We start from the raw sequence: 20,059 nt of genomic DNA, 5'->3' as shown, positions 1-20,059 counted from the left end.
GGCTGGGTCAAAGAAATGAAAATCAAAAAATCTACTCCTGATGATACTCCGACACCTAGTAGTATTCATGAAGTAACTCAAAAAGAACAGTGTTCATGTTCTAATCATCCTCATGAAGATGTCGATAAAGTTTCCAAAATTGTCTGTGTTCCTAAACCAAAGGCATTTCCAGATTTGAAATGTTACAGATGTGGCAGTAATAATCATTCTTCTAATTATCCTCAATGTTATGCTAGAAATACCACTTGCTTAAAATGTGGAATCAAAGGTCATTATGCAAGGGTGTGTAAGTCAGGAGGGAAAGTACGCTCTGTTGATATTACTCAGAAGAATGTTGGAACAAATGTCTCAACCAAAACAACAATGTTAAGCGTAAGAAATGATGGTATGGTAAATGCTGAGCAAATTCATATGCCAGAATGTGATGTAATGATTGGGGATAAATTATTTGTTGTTTTGGCTGACTCAGGTTCTCCATTTACTATGATTGGAAATTAAATTTGCGACAAGACTTTTCCTGAGCTTAAACTGTTTCCTCCTGATATTAATCCTGTAAGTTATGGAGGTTCTCACATAGACGTAACAGGTTATGTCTTTTTGAAAATTTATTTCAAAGGTAGAGAAACAATTGGGAACATTTATGTGGCAAAACGAGGTGACAACCTCTTATGATAGAGGCACCAAAGAGATTTGGGAATAATTTTAAATCCAAATGCCAGATGTCCTTCAGAACAAGTCATGTTAGTGGATCACAATTTATCTTCCAATACGTTTTTTGATGAGTTTCCCCAAGTTTTCACAGACAATTTAGGTCTACTTAAAAATTTTGAACTCAAGGAAAAGGCTCTCTCTACCTGTAGTACACAAAGTCAGGAAGGTTCCCAATATGATGTTGGAACCTCTGGGGTGTGAACTCAAAATGTTAGTTTCTCTCAACATCACTGAGGAAATCGAATCCTCTGAATGGTTGGCCCCAGCGGTTTTGGCCCCTAAGGATGGAGGGAAGAGTATTAGGATGTGTGTTGATTTGAGAAGTCAAAACAAATGGATATGGGTAGATCGTCAACCACTTCCTAATATCTCTTAATCGATCACCATGCTTGATGGTGCAAAAGTTTTCAGCTTCTTAGACTTATCTTCAGCGTACCATCAAGTTCCCCTCCATCCGGATTCCAGACACCTCACATCGTTCGTTACACCACTGGGGGCCTTCCGTTTTATCAGAATGCCATTTGGGTTAGCCTCTGCGGCTGCCTGCTTTCAACGAATAATGAAATTGGTTGTAAAAGGAGTTTTCAAAGTCATGTTTTTTCAGGATGACATTTTAACTTATGGTAAGGATGACCTTGAACATGATGTAACTTTGAGAAGCACTCTTCGTAGGTTGGCTGACTGTGGTTTAACTATGAATCGTAAGAAATGTAAAATTGGTGTGTCTTCTGTAACATATTTAGGGATTTTGATCTCGGAGGGGGGCATTCAACCAAAATTAGATTTAGCAAATAATATTGTTGATGCTCTTGCCCCAACAGATAAAGATAAAGTCAGGTCTTTTCTGAGCCTCGCAGAATTTTATTCGAAATGTACTCAAGGTTTTGCCTCCATCATCGAACCCATCAGAATTTTACTAAGAAAAGGTGTACATTTTACTTGGTCTCCTGGGTGTGCATCCGCGTTCAACCTTATCAAACAAACCATCGGGAAAATGCCTACTTTGGGTCACTTTGTAACCAAGAAGAAAACAATTCTCACTACTGATGCCAGTTTGAGTGGTCTTGGGGCAGTACTTTCACAAGTGGAGTGAGGAGAAGAAAAGGTTGTGGCATTTGCCTCCAGGGCTTTAAAAAAATTGGAACAGCATTATTCTTGCATTGAAAGGGAAGCTTTAGCCATAGTGTGGGGTGTCAAACATTTTAAGTTCTATTTATGGGGCATTGCCTTTGTGATTAGATCAGATCATCGACCTTTAGTGCAAGTGTTCTCCTCTATGGAGAGTGAAAGACTCACTCCAAGGCTAAAGCGTTGGAGTGAAGGTCTTGAAGAGTACAACTTTTCTGTGGAGTATCTCCCTAGTACGGCTAACAAGGTGGGGGGTTGCCTGTCAAGATTGCCTGTTAAGGACATTGAGAATTTGTTTGACAATGATACCGTCAGTGTTGCTTGGGTTAAGGAATCCATCATTCCTGAGTGTGAATGGGAGAGTTCCAGGTTGGAAGATTCCCTGTTTGCATCTTTAACACGTCTTGTTATTGAAGGATGGCCGAATAGCAAAAGGAATATGCTACTTTTCTTGGCATGTAGGGCTGCTGACATTCATATCTGTACATAGATCGCCGCCTAGTGTTGGGTCCGGATGATTGCACATTGTTGTCCTGGAAGAGTCTTCGAAGTATCACAAGATAGGTGGCTCCTCCCCTGGACTACAGTGCGCATGGGCATCCTCTCCATCCTCAGATTGTTTTTCGCCATTGTGGCAGAGATGGAGTGTAATACTGTAAGTGATGACCATGCCTGAGAATGATTCTGAGTGCTACAGCTGCTACAGGCACCGGGGAGGAGGGCGGGCGATATGAATGTCAGCAGCCCTACATGCCAAGAACAGATGCATACTGGTAAGTAGCATATTCCGTTCGAGGCATGTGGGCTGCTGAATTCATATCAGTGCATAGAATAAATAGCAGTTACCTCCTTAGCGGTGGTTGCCCATGCCAGCTGCAGCAGTCTGAAAAAGAGTTCTGAGAACAGCCTGTCCTACAGCAGCTTGCTGTTTGGGGTGTACATCTACGCAGTAGTGTTTTTTAAATGTATGTATGGTGGTCCATGTGGCTGCGCTACATATATCCTCTAGAGGAATGTTACCTAGGAAAGCCATGGATGCCCCTAGCTTGCGTGTGGAATGCGCTCTTGGGGGAACTGTTAATGTGCGTTTAGCTTTCTGATAACAGATTTGTATGCACTTAACAATCCATCTGGCTATACCCGATTTGGAAATAGGGTTGCCTTTGTGTTGTGGAGAGAAGGCAACGAACAGTTGTTTAGTCTTTCTAAAGTCTTTTGTCCTGTCGATGTAATACAGGAGAGCTCTTAACATCTAAGGTGTGCAGTGCTCGGTCTGCCACAGAATAAGGGTTTGGAAAGAAAACTGGCAGTTCTATGGTTTGATTAATGTGGAACTGCGACACCACCTTAGGCATGAATTTAGGGTTGGTACGTAGCACTACCCTATTAGCATGAATTTGTCGGAAAGGCTCTTGAATTGTTAGGGCTTGAAGCTCACTAACTCTTCTTAGCGATGTGATGGATATCAGAAAAGCCACTTTCCATGTAAGAAACTGTATCTCACAAGAATGAAGAGGTTCAAAGGGTGGCCCCATGAGTCTGGTGAGAACTATGTTTAGATTCCAGGCAGGTGAAGGAGGGTGTCTGGGAGGGATCACCCTTTTGAGTCCTTCCAAAAAAAGACCTAATGGCAGGCACTCGGAAAAGGGAAAATTGCTGCCTGTTTTGAAGATATGCTGCCATGGCGGCCAAATGTATCCTGATGGAACTATATGCCAGATTGCATCTGTATAGATGCAACAAATAACATATGATGTTTTGCGTGGACACATCTAGCGGTTTCATGTCATTATTAGAACAGTAGGTGGCAAATCGCTTCCATTTGGCTGCATAGCATGCCCTAGTTGTAGGCCGCCTTGCCTCCTTGATGATGTTCATACAGTCAGGGGGCAAGTTGAGGTAGCCAAACTATGACCACAGGAGCCATATTGCAAGGCTCAACTGTTGCGGATCTGGGTGCTGAATGTCTCCATGGCTCTGAGTGAGGAGACTGGGCGTGAGGCGCAGCCGCTGGTGAGGCACCACTGAAAGTTCCAGGAACGTGGTGTACCAGGCCTGCCTTGCCCACGTTGGAGCAACCAGGATGAGCGTCATGAAGTGCTGCCCCAGTTTGCGTGCCACTAGTGGTATGAGCGGTGCTGGAGGAAAAGCGTACGCAAATCTGCCTGTCCAGTTCATCCATATCGCATTGCCCTGAGACTGCGGGTGTGGGAACCTGGCGGCGAAGGTTTGGCATTTTGCATTTTCCTTTGTGGCGAACAGGTCTATCTCCGGATGACCCCACTGCTGGAAATATGGGTGGAGCACCGAGGGGTGTATCTCCCACTCGTGCATCTGATGGCTGTGCCTGCTGAGCAGGTCTGCCATCTGGTTGTCTTTGCCAGGTAGATGTTCTGCCATGAGGAAGATGTTCCACTGGATAGCCCACTTCCACATGCTCTGGGCTAGATGAGATAGTAGCGGAGAGTGTGTGCCTCCCTGCTTCTGTATGTAATACATGGCAGTGATGTTGTCCGTCCGGATCAGCACGACTTTGTTGCACAGGTGCAATTTGAATGCCTTCATTGCCATGAAGATTGCCATCAGCTCCAGCAGATTGATATGCATCTTTCCCTGCACGGTATAATGGAGGACATGCGCTCCCCAGCCCTGGAGAGATGCGTCCGTCGTCAGCACTATTTGTGGGACAGGATCTTGGAACGGTCGTCCCCTGCAAATGTTGTGTGTGTTCCACCAATGCAGAGAGTTGTATGCACGACCGGTCACCAACACTAGGTCTTTCAGATGCCCATGAGCCTGGTTCCACTGTCGTGCCAAGCACTCCTGAAGCGGACGCACGTGTAGCCTTGCGTGCGGGACTATGAAGATACAGGAGGCCATCATACCGATCAGCTGCATGAATACCTGCGCTGGGAGCGAGTGTTGGGGCCTGAATTTCTGAATTAGCAACTGCATGCTGTTGACTCTGGCAGAGTTTGGCTGCGCTGTTGCTGTTAGAGTGTTTATTGTTGCACCTAGGTACTGTTGTACATGAGTGGGCTGAAGGTGCGACTTTGGGTAATTTAGTGAAAATCCCAGACTGTGTAGGAGGTGAATTGTGCGCGACATGTGGCTGGCACACTTCTGGGCTGACTTTGCTTGGACAAGCCAGTCGTCCAGGTAGGGATAGACATGGATGTGTTTTCTCCGAAGGTGCGCAGCCACAGTCGCTAAGCACTTGGTGAACACCCTGGGGGCAGTGGTGACCCCGAAAGGCAGGACCTTGAACTGGTAATGCTGGTTGTTGACGGTGAACCTGAGATACTTCCTGTGACCTGGGTGAATGGGAATGTGGAAATATGCATTTTTCAGGTCTAGAGTTGCCAGGAAGTCTCCCTGACTGAGCAATGGTAGGACCTGCTGTAAAGTTAACATATGAAAATGTTCTGACAAGATGTACTGGTTCAGGGGTCTGAGGTCTAGAATGGGCCGCAGGGAACCGTCCTTTTTTGGGATTAAGAAGTACAGAGAGTACACCCCTGTACCTTGCTGTTCTAAAGGCACGAGTTCCATCGCCCCTTTTTGCAGCATGGAGAGTACTTCTTGCTGCAACAAGTGCATGTGCTCTGCGGACATAGGACGGTGCCTTGAGGGTATGTTGGGGGGAGTGGAGGTTAGTTCCAGACAATAGCCGTATTGGATAAGTTGTCTCACCCACCTCTCTGTGGTAATGCCTTTCCAGACCGGCAGGAACTGCTGGAGTCTTCCCCCGACCGGTGTTAAATGGTCCGGGGGCAGTGACAAGGCATCACTATTTGTTGGGGGCGGAGGATCTGGCATTGTTATTTCCACGTCCTCTGCCTTTGGTGCTGTTCCCACAATATCCACCCCTGTTATTTTTGTTATAGGTGGTCTGCGTGGTCCCCTTGCTGTATTGGGCTTGCTGCAATGCTTGACCTCTATAGGCTCCCCTGTTACCCGAGCGTCGAAAGGAACTGCCCCTGAACTGCTGTGACTGCAGGGCCCCCATGGATTTTGCTGTCTCAGTGTCTTTCTTAATCTTTTCATGGGTCGTGTCTACATCAGGACCAAAAAGTAAGTCAGGGGTTAACTGGCTGATTAAGCAAAGTTGTTTGGATCTCTGGTTTAAAACCAGAGATGCGGAGCCAGGCATGACGTCTCAGCATAACACTAGTGTTGATGGCCCTAGCTGCCATGTCTGCTGCATCGAGTGCACACTTGATGGATGCATTTGAAATTAACTTTCCTTCCTGTATCAGCATTTCTGCTCCCTCCTTATAAGCGTCAGGCAGGTGCTGCAGTAGCTGTTCTAAATTGTCGTAGTGAGCCCTATCGTATCTAGCCAACAGGGCCTGTGTATTTGCGATCCTCCAAATATTAGCTGCTTGAGCAGCTACACGCTTGCCAGAAGCCTCCAAGATTTTGGATTCTTTTTCCGGAGGAGGAGCATCACCACTAGTCTGAGAGTTTGCCCTCTTGCGAGCATTAGCCACAACCAAGGAGTCCAATGGGAGCTGGCCCCTGATGTACGTAGGGTCCACGGGCGCAGGGCGATATTTTCTTTCAATCCTTTAGTTTACAACCCTTGCCCTGGTGGTCTCCTTGAAAATGTCAGTAGCATGTTTCAGGACACCCTTTAGCATAGGCAATGTCTTTACTGATTTTTCTGAGGTGGAGAAAGTATCGAACAGAAAGTCCTCCTCCACTGGATCTGCGTGCATTTCCACGTCATGGTTAATGGCCGCCCTTTCTAGCAAAGCGTTAAACGCCGCTGTGTCTTCAGTAGGCGAGGTCTTGACACTATAGGACTGAGCATCAGGTGCAGTCTGTGGCTCATAAGGGTCAACCGGGTCATTCCAGGGTTGAGGTTCATCCTGATCTGCGTCAGCATGATAATTAAATTCAATCTGACCGTAACCCTCTCCCACCTCTTCATCGCTGCGTGTGGGAGAGTAGGCATATTGTTGTGTATATGGCTCCACAGGTTCGAAGAGAACAGGTGAGGTGGCCGAATCCCGTTTCTTTTTGAGAGGAATCTTGTATGACTCCAAAGGATGTTCTGGAGCGATCTTTCTTTTGTGAACGGTGAGCCTGCCAGAATCAGAGTCGATGAAGAGCTTCGACTGATTGTCATACGAGGGTGCCTGGAATATTACCTCCACTGGAATGGACTGAGACTTGGAAGGTCCCGACACCTTCCTGGACGCTTCGGCGCCTTTTGGTGGTTCGAACGCTTTTGGTCGAGCGGCCGGGGGCAGTCCGTATTTAATTGGAGGAAGCACCTGAGAAGAACCGACCTTCTTCGAGATCGACGGTGTCTTCGATCTGATCTGCTTTGGTGGATCACCAGCATGCTTGCGGCCTTGCGTCGATTCGAGCGCATGGTGCGCAGCAGGCACGGCCTTGGGCTTCGACGCAATATGCTCCTTCGGGTCAGGTTTTGTCTTCGACTCGAGGGCCTTGCTTAAGATCGGCTTTGAGGATGCAAGCGTCGGACGAACTCGCCCCTCTGAGGACCCCGCCCAGCAGACCCGCCAGCAAGAAAGCCCCATGGTTCACCGACGAACTCAAGAGCTCCAAGAAGAACTGCCGAGCCCTCGAGAAAGTCTGGAGAAGGGAACCAACACCGGACAACATGACCACCCTCAAGCTTGCCACCCGGAAGAACCACCAACTGATCCGCGCCGCCAAGAAAACTGCATTCAAGGACCGGCTGGACAATAATGCACACAACTGCAAGGAACTCTTCAACATCGTGAAAGAGCTCTCCAACCCCAACGCCGGAAACAACGACATCACCCCATCGCAAGACCTCTGCAACTCCCTCGCCTCCTACTTCCACAACAAGATCGCGGACATACACAACAGCTTCAGCATTCAACCGACGCACGCCACGACCACAGCAAAGCCGCCCACCACCACCCTCCGCGCCTGGACTCCGATCAGCACCGAAGACACCGTCCGCATGATGAACTCCGTCCACTCCGGATCTCCGACCGACCCCTGCCCTCACCACGTTTTCAACAAGGCCGACGCTGTCATCGCACCCCACCTGCGGGACATTATCAACACCTCCTTCGACACCGCCACCTTCCCTGAGAGCTGGAAGCACGCCGAACTCAGCGCTCTACTCAAGAAACCTACAGCGGAACCCACCGAACTCAAGAATTACCGCCCCATCTCGCTCCTCCCGTTTCCAGCCAAAGTCATCGAGAAGACCGTCAACAAACAGCTGGCCGCCTTCCTCGAGACGAATGGATCCCTCGACCCCTCACAGTCTGGCTTCCGAGCCAACCACAGCACCGAGACCGCCCTCATCGCCGCCACCGACGACATCCGAGCCCTGATGGACAACGGAGAAAGCGCGGCCCTCATCCTCCTAGACCTCTCCGCGGCATTCGACACGGTCTGCCACCGCACCCTAGTGCAGCGCCTCAGCAACGTCGGAATCCAGGAGAAGGCACTGGAATGGATCGTCTCCTTCCTCGACGGAAGAACACAGAGAGTCCGCCTACCACCGTACAAGTCAGAGGCCACCGAAGTCATCTGCGGCGTCCCTCAAGGATCCTCGCTGAGCCCCACCCTCTTCAACGTCTACAAGAGCCCCCTCGCGGCCATCGCACGCCAACACAACCTCAACATAATCTCCTACGCCGACGACACCCAGCTGATCCTCTCCCTGACCAACGACCCCGCCGCCGCCAGAGCCAACCTGCACGAAGGGATGAAAGATGTAGCCGAGTGGATGACGACCAGCCGCCTGAAACTGAACTCAGACAAGACGGAGGTCCTCATCCTGGGCTCCTCGCCCTTCGCCTGGGACGACTCCTGGTGGCCCCCCGCCCTGGGCACCGCACCCAAACCGACGGACCACGCACGCAACCTGGGCTTCATCCTGGACTCCTCCCTCTCCATGACCAGACAAGTCAACGCCGTCTCCTCGTCGTGCTTCAACATCCTGCGCATGCTACGGAAGATCTTCTGGTGGATCCCCACGGAGACCAGGAAGACGGTCACCCAGGCCCTCGTCACCAGCCGACTGGACTACGGCAACGCCCTCTACGCCGGAACCACCGCCAAGCTCCAGAAGAGACTCCAGCGGATCCAGAACGCCTCAGCCAGACTCATCCTCGACATCCCACGAAACAGCCACATCTCCGGACATCTGAGAGACCTGCATTAGCTCCCTGTCAACAAAAGAATCACCTTCCGTCTCCTCACCCACGCACACAAAGCCCTACACGATCAAGGCCCGAGCTACCTCAACAACCGAATCAACTTCTACGCTCCCAAACGCCACCTCCGATCAGCCAGCCACGCCCTCGCCGCCGTCCCCCGCATCCGAAGAGCGACAACAGGAGGAAGGTCCTTCTCCTACCTGGCCGCCAAGACCTGGAACTCCCTCCCTCCCGACCTGCGCTTGACCCAAGACCACCTCTCCTTCAGGAAGAAGCTCAAGACCTGGCTGTTCGAGCAGTAACGGCACCCCCCCCCCCCCAAGCGCCTTGAGACCCTACGGGTAAGTAGTGCGCTCTATAAATGTCTTTGATTGATTGATTGATTGATTGACAGTCTTTTTAGCCTGGAGTCCTTTGGCAGTGTCGACATGTTTGGACGTCGACGGCGTCAGAGTGACGTGCTTGACCGTCGAGACTGGCTTCGGCGCCCCGCTCTTCGGGCCGACGCCCCCTTGTGACCCCGAAGGGTTGACAACACTTTTAGACTTGACTGGAGCCGAGGAGTCCGAGTGCGTCAATCCGAGGACTGTTATCAACAGTTTCGGTTTCGATTTTGATGGATCGACCGATGGCTCCTTTGAAGTATTCTTAGCCGGGCCTTTACGCGGGGCTATAGAATGTGGAATGAGATCTTGGCTAAGGCCTTCCGGCGATGCCTCGACCTGAGCCTTAGAGAGCACAGTGTCAATATGAGGCCCCGCGACTGCGGGTGGGCCTTGCTCATCGCTCGAGTCGTCATCGACGGATCCGATGGCCTCTGCGTCGTCTCCTACCTCGACGACGTCTTCTTCATGGACGTAGTCTTCGTCCTCGTCCACATCGAAGTTAGAGTCTTGCTCTGACGCAGAGTCCGACTTGTGGTCAGAATCCTCCTCATCGACGCCTTCATCGTCATCGTCCTCGAAGATGTTCTCCGGGTCGGGCGCCGCTTTCTGCGCTGACTGTCTCGCCGCGCGTCGAAGTCGAAGCGTCTTCTTCGACCGGAACTTGGAACAGGCCATACAACTGGCCTCGTCGTGGTCCGGGGATAAACATTTATTGCACACTGGGTGCACATCAATGTGAGGGCATTTTGAGTTGCAGACGGGGCATCTCTTGAACGGGCTCCGTTCCATTGTCGTCGTAGTTGGGGCCTTCGGTGTCGAAAAGGCAAACGGCCTTCGACGTCCTGTTCGAAGAACTGGATGAAGTATAGGCACCGAACGAGACAATACCAACGCCCCGAAGGCCTTTTGGCTGATTCCGAACTTGAGTCAAGAAAGTACATCCGAACCCGATGGCGGAAAAAAACAATCTGAGGATGGAGAGGATGCCCATGCGCACTGTAGTCCAGGGGAGGAGCCACCTATCTCGTAATACTTCAAAGACTCTTCCAGGACAACAATGTGCAATCATCCGGACACAACACTAGGCGGCGATCTATGCACAGATATGAATTCAGCAGCCCACATGCCTCGAACATATGGACTCTGATTTACTTCCCTTTTGGGCAGTCAGGAAATGAACTCACTCTTTCTCAGGGACAACTCATGCGTGGAGAGAGAGTAATTCCTCCTGAAGCACTTAAATCTAAATTAATTAATTTAGCCCATGAAGGACACCTTGGAAGAAGCCTTACCAAGTCTCGCTTACGAGAAAGATATTGGTGGCCAAAGATGGATGGGCAAGGTGAGAAAGTGGTCAAGGAGTGCAATGAATGTGGCTCTTGCGATAAATCCCGAGTTGTAAGCAGTACTCCTCTAGCTCCTGTTAATGTTCCCAAAGAACCATGGGTGAAACTTGGATTAGATTTAATTGGTCCTTTTGAACTGTTAGGTCATGGAGACAGATTCGTAATCCTGTTAGTAGATTATTCCCGAAATAGGTTTCTAACAGGTGTGTCAGCTCAGTAAGTACAAAAGCAGTGATTGATTTTCTTAATGATGAATTCGCTGCAGAAGGAGTTCCAAAGTACATTGTCACGGACAATGGTCTCCAATTTTTTTCACAGGAAATGCATGAATCTTTGAATGAGTATGGCATAATACATCAGAGAACTGCTCTGTATTCGCCACAAGCTAATGGATTAGCAGAATGCATGAGGGCTCCATTTCAGATATTACATGGCAGGGTTGCTCCTTCTAAACTCAATCCAAATTGGTTACCTCCAATTGAAGGTCCTGTTCTAAGTGAGGAGGATGTGAGTGACAAGATCAAATTGTACCAGGACTCATATAAACAAAGGTTTGATGAAAAAAAGTCTAAAAAAATTGTAAAATGGGAAATTGGAGAATGGGTTTGGGTCAAGAGACCACACTGGCACAAGAAAGGTATCTCTGATTACATGGGACCTTTTGTTATTGTTGCAGTATATAAAAATATTGTCACTGTACATAATGGGCGTAAATGAGTATGTCTCAGTTGGTGACGTTTCAAGGTGATAAATCTGTTTCCATCATGTCCAGATGTTTCACCTTCTTCTGAGGCACTTCCCAATAGAGGCTCTTCATCCTACCCTTCCAAATAACATCGTCTTCGAAAAAAATATGAGGACTATGAAATGTCTTAATTCTTTTATCAAAAGTACTGTGTTTTATAAGATATGGACTAAATGTTTATTTATTTTCCACATTATTTCTTCGGTAATCTTGGTTTCTATTATCTTCTTTTTATTTCCTCTGTAAAGGGGATGTGTTGTAATGTTTCAAAATAGCTGCATCTGCTGATTTAGTTCCATCTCAATGAATGCATTTCATGTTATACAGTTTGTTCCGGTATGACAGCAGGCTGGCAGCAGGAGCTGGAGGCTAGCGCTTTAACTTAATAAAGACTCATAAATCTTACCTGACTGAGTCTTTTCAACAGGGTCCTACACAGAATCTGATGGGGCTATGATCTACTGAGATGCCTCTGCTTAGCATAGTGTTCTGACATGGGTCCACAGGGAAAACAGGGGCAGTGTTGATGCATTGATGTCTTTTACTTTACCTGCACACTATAGACAGTAACAATTTAGGGATTTGAGATGACTGGCTTGCCATTTCCATCAGATAAGTTGTACATAAGGACAAGGTGCTACGGTACATAGAAAGATAAGTAGATAAGATGGGTAACATAGATCAGAGTAGGTGTTTGAAGTGTTGTATAATGATGCTGCGTTGAGGAATCAGCAGCACAATTACGACAGTCCTATATAGATTAAATATTACATTGTATAGAGCACTATAAGCCTATATACATTTCTGATTGATGCGTACCCTCAGTTAGTCTTTATCTCTGATCTCGAGAGATGGTTATTTAGGCTCATTTTAAACTTGCTGAGGCTAAGATCTTAGGAGGTAGGGAGTTCCAGTGATTGTGATCCAGAATACAGAGTTCGGAATCTGGAACACTGCAAGAGGTGATATGGTTTGAGTATGTAATGGTTGGCGACTGTAAATTCCTGGGGGTAGTCTAGCTGTTCTGTATGCCTGCTAGTTAGGCCAGAGCAATGCTGTGAACTGCTTTACTAAGAGCAGTCCAGTTTTGTGGTGGTGGTGGAAGGGAGTCATAGGAAGGAGCCTTGGAAAGTTGACCAGGGCTCTGGTTGAAGAAGCAGTGATACTGCTGTACGGAATCTCAAGGATTGCAAGTGTACTATGTGAAGCCATGGAAGGCGATAAGTCTGTCAGTCCTAGTGACACGCATTTCCCAAATGGAAGCTAGTCCCCAAGTGTGCAATCAAGATGATCTTTCCAAGTTAAAGCAATCACAGCAATGCTGAAGCATTGAACCCTCCCTCATCCGTGAATTGTAGGATTTTTTCATAAGGCAATACATTGCCAGTAATGTCAAACTTATCTTCATATTGCCTCCTAAACCTGAATTCTTAAAGCAATTTCTTGCACAAGATAGGACACTTACTTGCGCACTCTCGATGGCCTCCCAAAAGGTGAAACAGGAGCAGTAATGCCGTTCAGAATTGATGTCAGTTAGGACAGCGATGAAGAAGGTCGGTGGGTTCCTCTCTGTAAACAGCTGCCATCCACTAGGCTGGCAAAACTAGGAGAAAAAGAGGGCAAGAGATGAGAGCAAATTAAAGGAAACTTTAAGAACAGAGAAAGGGGAATGAATAGCACAAAGGATTAGCGGTCGCATTTCCATTCCCCTGATTTCTGTTTGTTCAACTCACTGGTAATAACTAACCAGTGACCTTCTAAAGACAGCAGCGGAATAGAGAGTCTCACAAAGAGCACATAATTACATGCAGGTAAAAAGCACACGCATGGATTTCAAATAAAATTAAATTCAAGTAAAAGTAAGCTTCAGATCCAAATAAAGATTTTAAAAATTATGAAGTAGTAGTTTTCTATCAGAAATCAGGCATATTGACATTTCCTCTAAATCAAATTAATTAATGAGAATAGGTTGAGAAATTAAGCATAAGCTTTAAACACAAGAAGGGTGTGAGAGGGCTTAAGGGAGTTAGAAGGAATATATACCACAGATATGTACTGGATCTTAAACCATTCTGTTATTTAGCATTAACAATATAAAAATGAAAAAGAACCATAGGTAAAGACTTAGACAGTGACTACACGTTGTACGCAATAGAGTGGGCAGTATATACCATTACCCTAGGATTAGAAATTTACTGTGGATGGTTAATATCGCCTATTCTGAATTTTGAACTTGAATTGAAGAATAACATGCCAAAACATTTTGAACACCCCGAACTGTGCATGTCTTGCTTTTTTTTCATGGGTCTTTTCCAATCAGGCAGACATGGTCTCTCACAAAAAGAATTGGAGTTTTCAGATATCTTTAAAGTCTGGTTGCCTTATTACTCCTCTAAAGGACAGTCTTTACTTCACGTGTACCTGCATTATGTTCCTCGAGAGGCAAGCAGTCCTGTGTATGTCATACTGAGTGTCTCTCTTCGAGTTTTGCCGAACCAAAAGCACACAATGATCTTTTTGAAAAGCTGTCTCTTTTCTTAATAGGAGCAACCGCTGAGCCTGTCACCAGGCTAGGTCGCCCCCACGCACTGCTGCCTGCCAGCAAGCCTGCCTGCTGATTGCCGCTTCCTGCTTCCGCTTCTCTTCGGACGACCCAGCCGCCGCTGAGCCGCCCACCTCCAGACTCTTACCGCTGCTGCCTCCCTGCGGCCCGACCCCCTCCAGCCCATTCGCCGCTCCGCTCCCGCCACCCAGCTGCTCCTCCCTTCCCGGCTCCTTACTTATGATGACCTCAGAGCGACCGCGCCGATTGTGCGCCGAAGGCGCGCCAAAGGCAAGCCCGTCTGCGCCTGGACCGCGCCCAGCGCCGGAAACCCTGGATCTCTAAGATACCAACGTACCCGCCGAACCTACGACGCCGCCACCCTCCGCGCACTCAACACCGGCCGGAACCCCGCCTGCTACCTGGCCACCCCGAAACGCACCCACGGACCCTTCACCTGCCAAGAGTGCAAGTTCACCTGCATCCGCCCCGGACCAGCACCCGCCAATCCTAAAACCAGCAAGAATCACCTCAAGTGCATCCTGCTCAACACCCGCTCCGGCCACAGGCACGCAGTCGAACTCTGGAACCTCCTAGACACAACAGCAACGGACGTCGCCTTCCTCACAGAAACCTGGAAGAACGCCTCCTCAGCCCCCGACAATGCCATAGCCATCCCGGACAGCTACAAGATCACCCGGAAGGACCGCACCAACCAAACCGGAGGAGGCATCGCCATCGTCCACAGAAACACCATCCGCATCACGACCAGCACGGAAGACACCCTCACAGCCGCCGAACACCTGCACTTCCAGATACACACCGACCCCAGGACTACCCTCAGAGGCACCCTAATCTACAGACCCCCGGGACCACGCACCCAATTCAGCGAAACCATCGCAGACTTCGTAAGCCCGCACGCCCTCGCCTCCCCAGACTACAACCTCCTAGGAGACCTCAACTTCCACCTGGAGAACAACAATGGCAGTGAACACCCCCACCCACTACGCCGGCCACACGCTTGACCCAGTCTTCTCCTCCAGCAAGCACATCTCCTTCAGCCACTCCACCGGACTCCACTGGACAGAGCACAGCTACGTCCAATTCACCTTCAAGAAAACCACGACCCACCACCACCCGCGACAGACCCCCGCAGAAGCTGGAGCAAGATCACCGCCGACCAGCTCACCACCGCCCTCAGCCAGAACCCTCCCACCATCACGACGGACCCCAACGAAGCAGCCGCAACCTCGCACAATGGATCACCGGCTGCACCGACGAACTCGCACCACTGAAGAAACCACCCAGCAGACCCCACAGCAAGAAAGCCTTGTGGTTCACGGACGACCTCATAAACTGAAAGAAAACCTACCGCTCCCTGGAGAAAACCTGGCGTCAGAACCAGACAACAGAGAACATGACAGCCCTCAAGAACGCCACCCGCAAGCACCACCAACTGATCCGCACCACCAAGAGAACTACCAACAAACAGCGCCTGGACAACAACACCCACAACAGCAAGGAACTCTTCAGCATTGTTAAAGAGCTCTCCAACCCCAGCGCCTGCAATAACGACATCACACCTTCGCAAGACCTCTGTGACTCCCTCGCCTCGTTCTTTCACCGCAAGATCGTCAACATACACGACAGCTTCGGCGCACAGACCAACCACCCAACCACCGAACCAGCGCACCCAACCGCCACCCTCTGCACCTGGAACCCGGTCAGCACCGAAGACACAGCCCGCACTATGAACACCATCCACTCCGGCTCCCCCACCGACCCATGCCGCCACCATATCTTTAACAAAGCCGACTTCATCATCGCACCCCAACTCCGTGACGTCATCAACAGCTCCTTCGCATCAGCCACCTTCCCAGAGAGTTGGAAGCATACTGAACTCAGCACCCTCATGAAAAACCCCACCGCGGACCCCACGGACCTCATGAACTTTCGACCCATCTCGCTCCTCCCGTTTCCTGCCAAAGTCATCGAGAAGACAGTCAACAAACAACTCTCCGCCTTCCTCGAGACAAACGGATCCCTCGACCAGTCACAGTCCGGTTTCCGAGCTAACCACAGCACTGAGACCGCCCTCATCGCAGCCACCGACGACATCAGGTCTATGCTCGACAACGGGAAACCACCGCACTCATCCTCCTAAATCTCTCAGCAGCCTTCAACACGGTATGCCACCGCACCCTGATACAACGCCTCAGTTACACCGGAATCCAAGGCGCGGCCTTAGAATGGATCATCTCGTTCCTCGCCGGTAGAACCCAGAGAGTCCGCCTCCCCCCGTTCCGGTCCGCGGCTACCGAAGTCATCTGGGCGTCCCACAAGGATCCTCGCTCAGCCCCAACCTCTTCAACGTCTACATGAGCCCCCTCGCAACCATCGCACAAAACACAACCTCAACATCAACATCATCTCCTACGCCAACGACACACAGCTGATCCTCTCCCTCACCAACGACCCAGCCACAGCCAGAGCCAGCCTCCAGGAAGGAATGAAGGACGTTGCGGAATGGATGAAGTTTAGCCGTCTGAAGCTGAACTCAGACAAGACGGAAGTCCTCATCCTCGGACCTTCCCCCTCTGCCTGGGACGACTCCTGGTGGCCACCTGCCCTGGGCACCGCCACCAAAACCACAGACCACGCACGCAACTTGGGCTTCATCCTGGACTCCACCCTCACGATGACTAAGAAAGTCAACGCCGTCTCATCTTCCTGTTTCAACACCCTGCGCATGCTCCGAAAAATCTTCAGATGGATCCCCACCGCAACCAGGAAAACGGTCATCCAGGCCCTCGTCACCAGCCGCCTAGACTACGGAAACACCCTCTACGCCGGAACCACAGCCAAGCTCCAGAAAAGACTACAGCGCATTCAGAACGCCTCGGCAAGACTCATCCTGGACATCCCCCGCCACCGCCACATCTCTGCCCATTTGAAGAATCTGCACTGCCTCCCCATCAGCAAGAGAATCACATTCCGACTCCTCACCCACGCACACAAGGCTCTCCACGACGCGGGCCGCAGGTACCTCAACAACCGTCTCGCATTCTACACGCCAACCCGCCAGGTCCGCTCCGCCAGCCTCGCTCTTGCCACGGTCCCACGTATTCGCAAATCCACCGCCGGAGGAAGGTCCTTCTCCTACCTGACAGCCAAGACATGGAACTCCTTCCCCACCCACCTCCGGCTGACACAGGACCATCTCGCCTTCAGGAAGCAACTCAAGACCTGGTGGTTCGAGCAGTAGCGACCCCCCCCCCCAGCGCCTTGAGACCCTAACAGGTGAGTAGCGCGCTCTACAAATTCCTTGATTGATTGATTGAATATCTCATTTACCATGTTTCTTCGGGATATGGGAAGAACCCAAACCCTCCTCAGAGATAATTTTGCCTTTTTCAGTATCAAAAGCATTAGTTATACTTTTGACAACTACTGATAGTGGTCCAAGAGGAGCCCTCTTCAAATCAAGTCTGGGAGATAAGTTTTAGATTCCAGGTCAACATTTGTTTGTGGAGATCAAAATGCACTTTATGGCTGGGGGGTGGGTGTCTATGTGAGCTTCGGCCCTCAGATGAATGATTGTTTCCCTATTGTTGTGTGGAATTTTGCGGTTAAAATATTTGAAAATATAGACCCGGCCCCCAGTTTCCACTAATGACTCAGTGGGGGTCCCCAGGCTCCAGTAATGATTAAGTGGGGGTCCATGGAAGTCAAAAGGTTAAGAAAACACCGATCTGGTGAACTGTTTTATGCAGGATTACTGTCAGTTTCTAATATCACTTCTCTCATTGGCCAAAATTATATTTGTATTAGTTTCAGCACACTTAGCTTGTTTGACGTGTGTTCTGTAACAGAGCTGGTGTACAGATCCCACTCTGGGGTTTTGAAACACTGGTGCCTACTAGGTACCGAGGTCACTGCACAAAACCTCTATCAGTTTACTCTCCTTGATTTCAGTGCCATAGATAAAGAAATTTTATAGCCAAAAACAGATAGTCTTCATGGGCTCTTCAAAGAGGGATGTTACTTGCTGCTTGGACAAAAGACTCCCGTTTTGGGAATATGTGCTGACTGCTGATGTATGTTTCTGGAAAGCCCTGTGCAATGATTTGTCTAAGTGAACCACCATCATGTGCAGGGCATGTGTGGAGTGCGCCTTAACATGCATGTATAGGAATGTGGGTGTGTGTAGTTTCACAAGCTTACTTGGATCAGTGCAGCCCCCTAAAAAAGGGGATGGGGAGCGTGTCCATCTGTGTGTCTCCCTTAAGATGGCAGTCTGCTTTCAGTATAGCAGTCCAGTATTCTTTTTGAAAACCTCCTTCATATCCCCAAATTAATCATTTGTCTAGAGAGGTAGCCCACCAGCCCCTTCAAGGAGCTGCAGTTCCATTGCTGGGATAAAATCAATATTTCACCTTAATTTCCTGCTCCAGCTCATTATGTTTTAAGATTATGACCCCCGAGTGAGGCCACTATCCAGGCCACGTGATCCAGTATATTCCAGTTCAGTTGTAGCAACAGATCATGAAATGAACAAGAGGTGATCAAGCTAATGATATGTCACCACAATTAGAGGGGCTCTTCGAAATTGACAAGCTGCCGATCTCCTGATTACGCAGGCCTGGCCATCAGGCAGGAGAGGCATCTGGACACTCTATTTAACTCTGCATCCAAAAATGATCTGTACACCAGCGCAGAGAAGGCAATGGGAGAATCAGGAGTAGTACCTCTAATGTTTGCTATTCTACTTTCCAGACTATGTTTATGTCTGAGCAAAACCGTGGTGCAGCTACTGATTTGAGCAGAGATAATCACCTGCTTGCTGGTGGGAGACAATGGACGAAGACTGGCACAAATGGCCCACCCCTAGCAAAAAAGCATAGCCCAGTTGCCCGCGAGAGTACCTGTGTTCAGGCAGCTAAATGGCTGAGTCTGCCCTGGAGACACAAGGCTACCCCCAGCCAACTGGTCGGAAAGAAAGACCTACAGCATAATTAGATTTGGGAAATCCTGCAACCTACAATTACTGACAGGAATCAGATATTTTCAAGCCTGACATAGCTTGTGACCATGGATAGTCTATGTCTCTCTCTCTATTTGACTTGAGCATCTTGAGGAACTCAACTATACTCGCTGGCAGGCAGACCTATTAAGGCAACCAGAGGAGGGTGACATGAATCCAGAAACACTGGAATTATCATTCTACCATAAGGGGTTAGAGGGATGTTGACATTTTAACTCCATTTACTAATCCATGGCCTAGGCCATCGTGAGCTTACTCCTGACCACTTTGATGTCTGTTGTGGATCCCTTCAGGGACTGTGTACCTCGCCACTGTAAAATCGTAAATATGATGTGCTTTCAAAGATATACGCCACCTCACCTCATAACACCTTAAGGACACCAATGGTAAATTTGCCAGTCACAACCACAATCTCTGAGCCTCTGACTTCTGCACGATCATATACTCAGTGTCTGTGCCCAAGCCCCAGGGACATTTTATCACCCATCTGTCTGGAAAGTATAGGTCACACAAAGGAAATAGTTGGTTGGCGAGGAAAGGGGTTGGTGCTTCATTCTTTCAGTGAATGGTTCGATTGGGTCATGTGTTGTGGCAGATGCATCAAAACTTCTCTAAGCATATACTGAAACCTAGATGACACCAAATAAATAAATAAAAACACAGAAACATTAGTTCAGCATTTGAAGATTATCCTTATATTCCTTGGAAATGTGTTTGTCTTCCGCTAAAGTAACTCTGGTAATTTTGTACTGAATAGTGTAGGAAGCTGTCTTTCTATTTAGTGCACCAAAATGAAGTACACTGTGTAGAGAGCCCAGGAAAACTCCAGAAGAATTACAGAGGCACAAATGCGCTCTTTTGTGGTAATGTGGGCGAGCAGTTAGGCATATCAGAGGATAGTGCTAAGCATTTATTAAACACCCAAAGGCAGTAAGTGAGAGAGACACACAACAAAGAAATGTGACATCAATATATAAAA

At 49.0% G+C, this 20,059-nt stretch overlaps 1 protein-coding gene across 8 annotated transcripts in view; it reads right to left on the bottom strand.

Annotated features, from left to right (window-relative positions):
* SBF1 (SET binding factor 1) overlaps positions 1-20,059 on the bottom strand; it is a 1,591,024-nt gene that overhangs the window by 1,313,448 nt on the left and 257,517 nt on the right. For all 8 annotated transcript variants that reach the window (XM_086918836.1, XM_086918839.1, XM_086918838.1 and 5 more), the window contains exon 3: positions 12,960-13,097. In XM_086918836.1, the coding sequence (XP_086774962.1) occupies positions 12,960-13,097 (138 nt within the window). The remainder of the gene's footprint in view (positions 1-12,959; positions 13,098-20,059) is intronic.

This window comes from Lissotriton vulgaris, chromosome 1_1 (genome assembly GCF_964263255.1).
Source record: "Lissotriton vulgaris chromosome 1_1, aLisVul1.2, whole genome shotgun sequence".
NCBI lineage: Eukaryota > Metazoa > Chordata > Amphibia > Caudata > Salamandridae > Lissotriton > Lissotriton vulgaris.
Note: the sequence above shows the minus strand (reverse complement) of the source record. Positions and strands in the feature narration are given on the sequence as shown.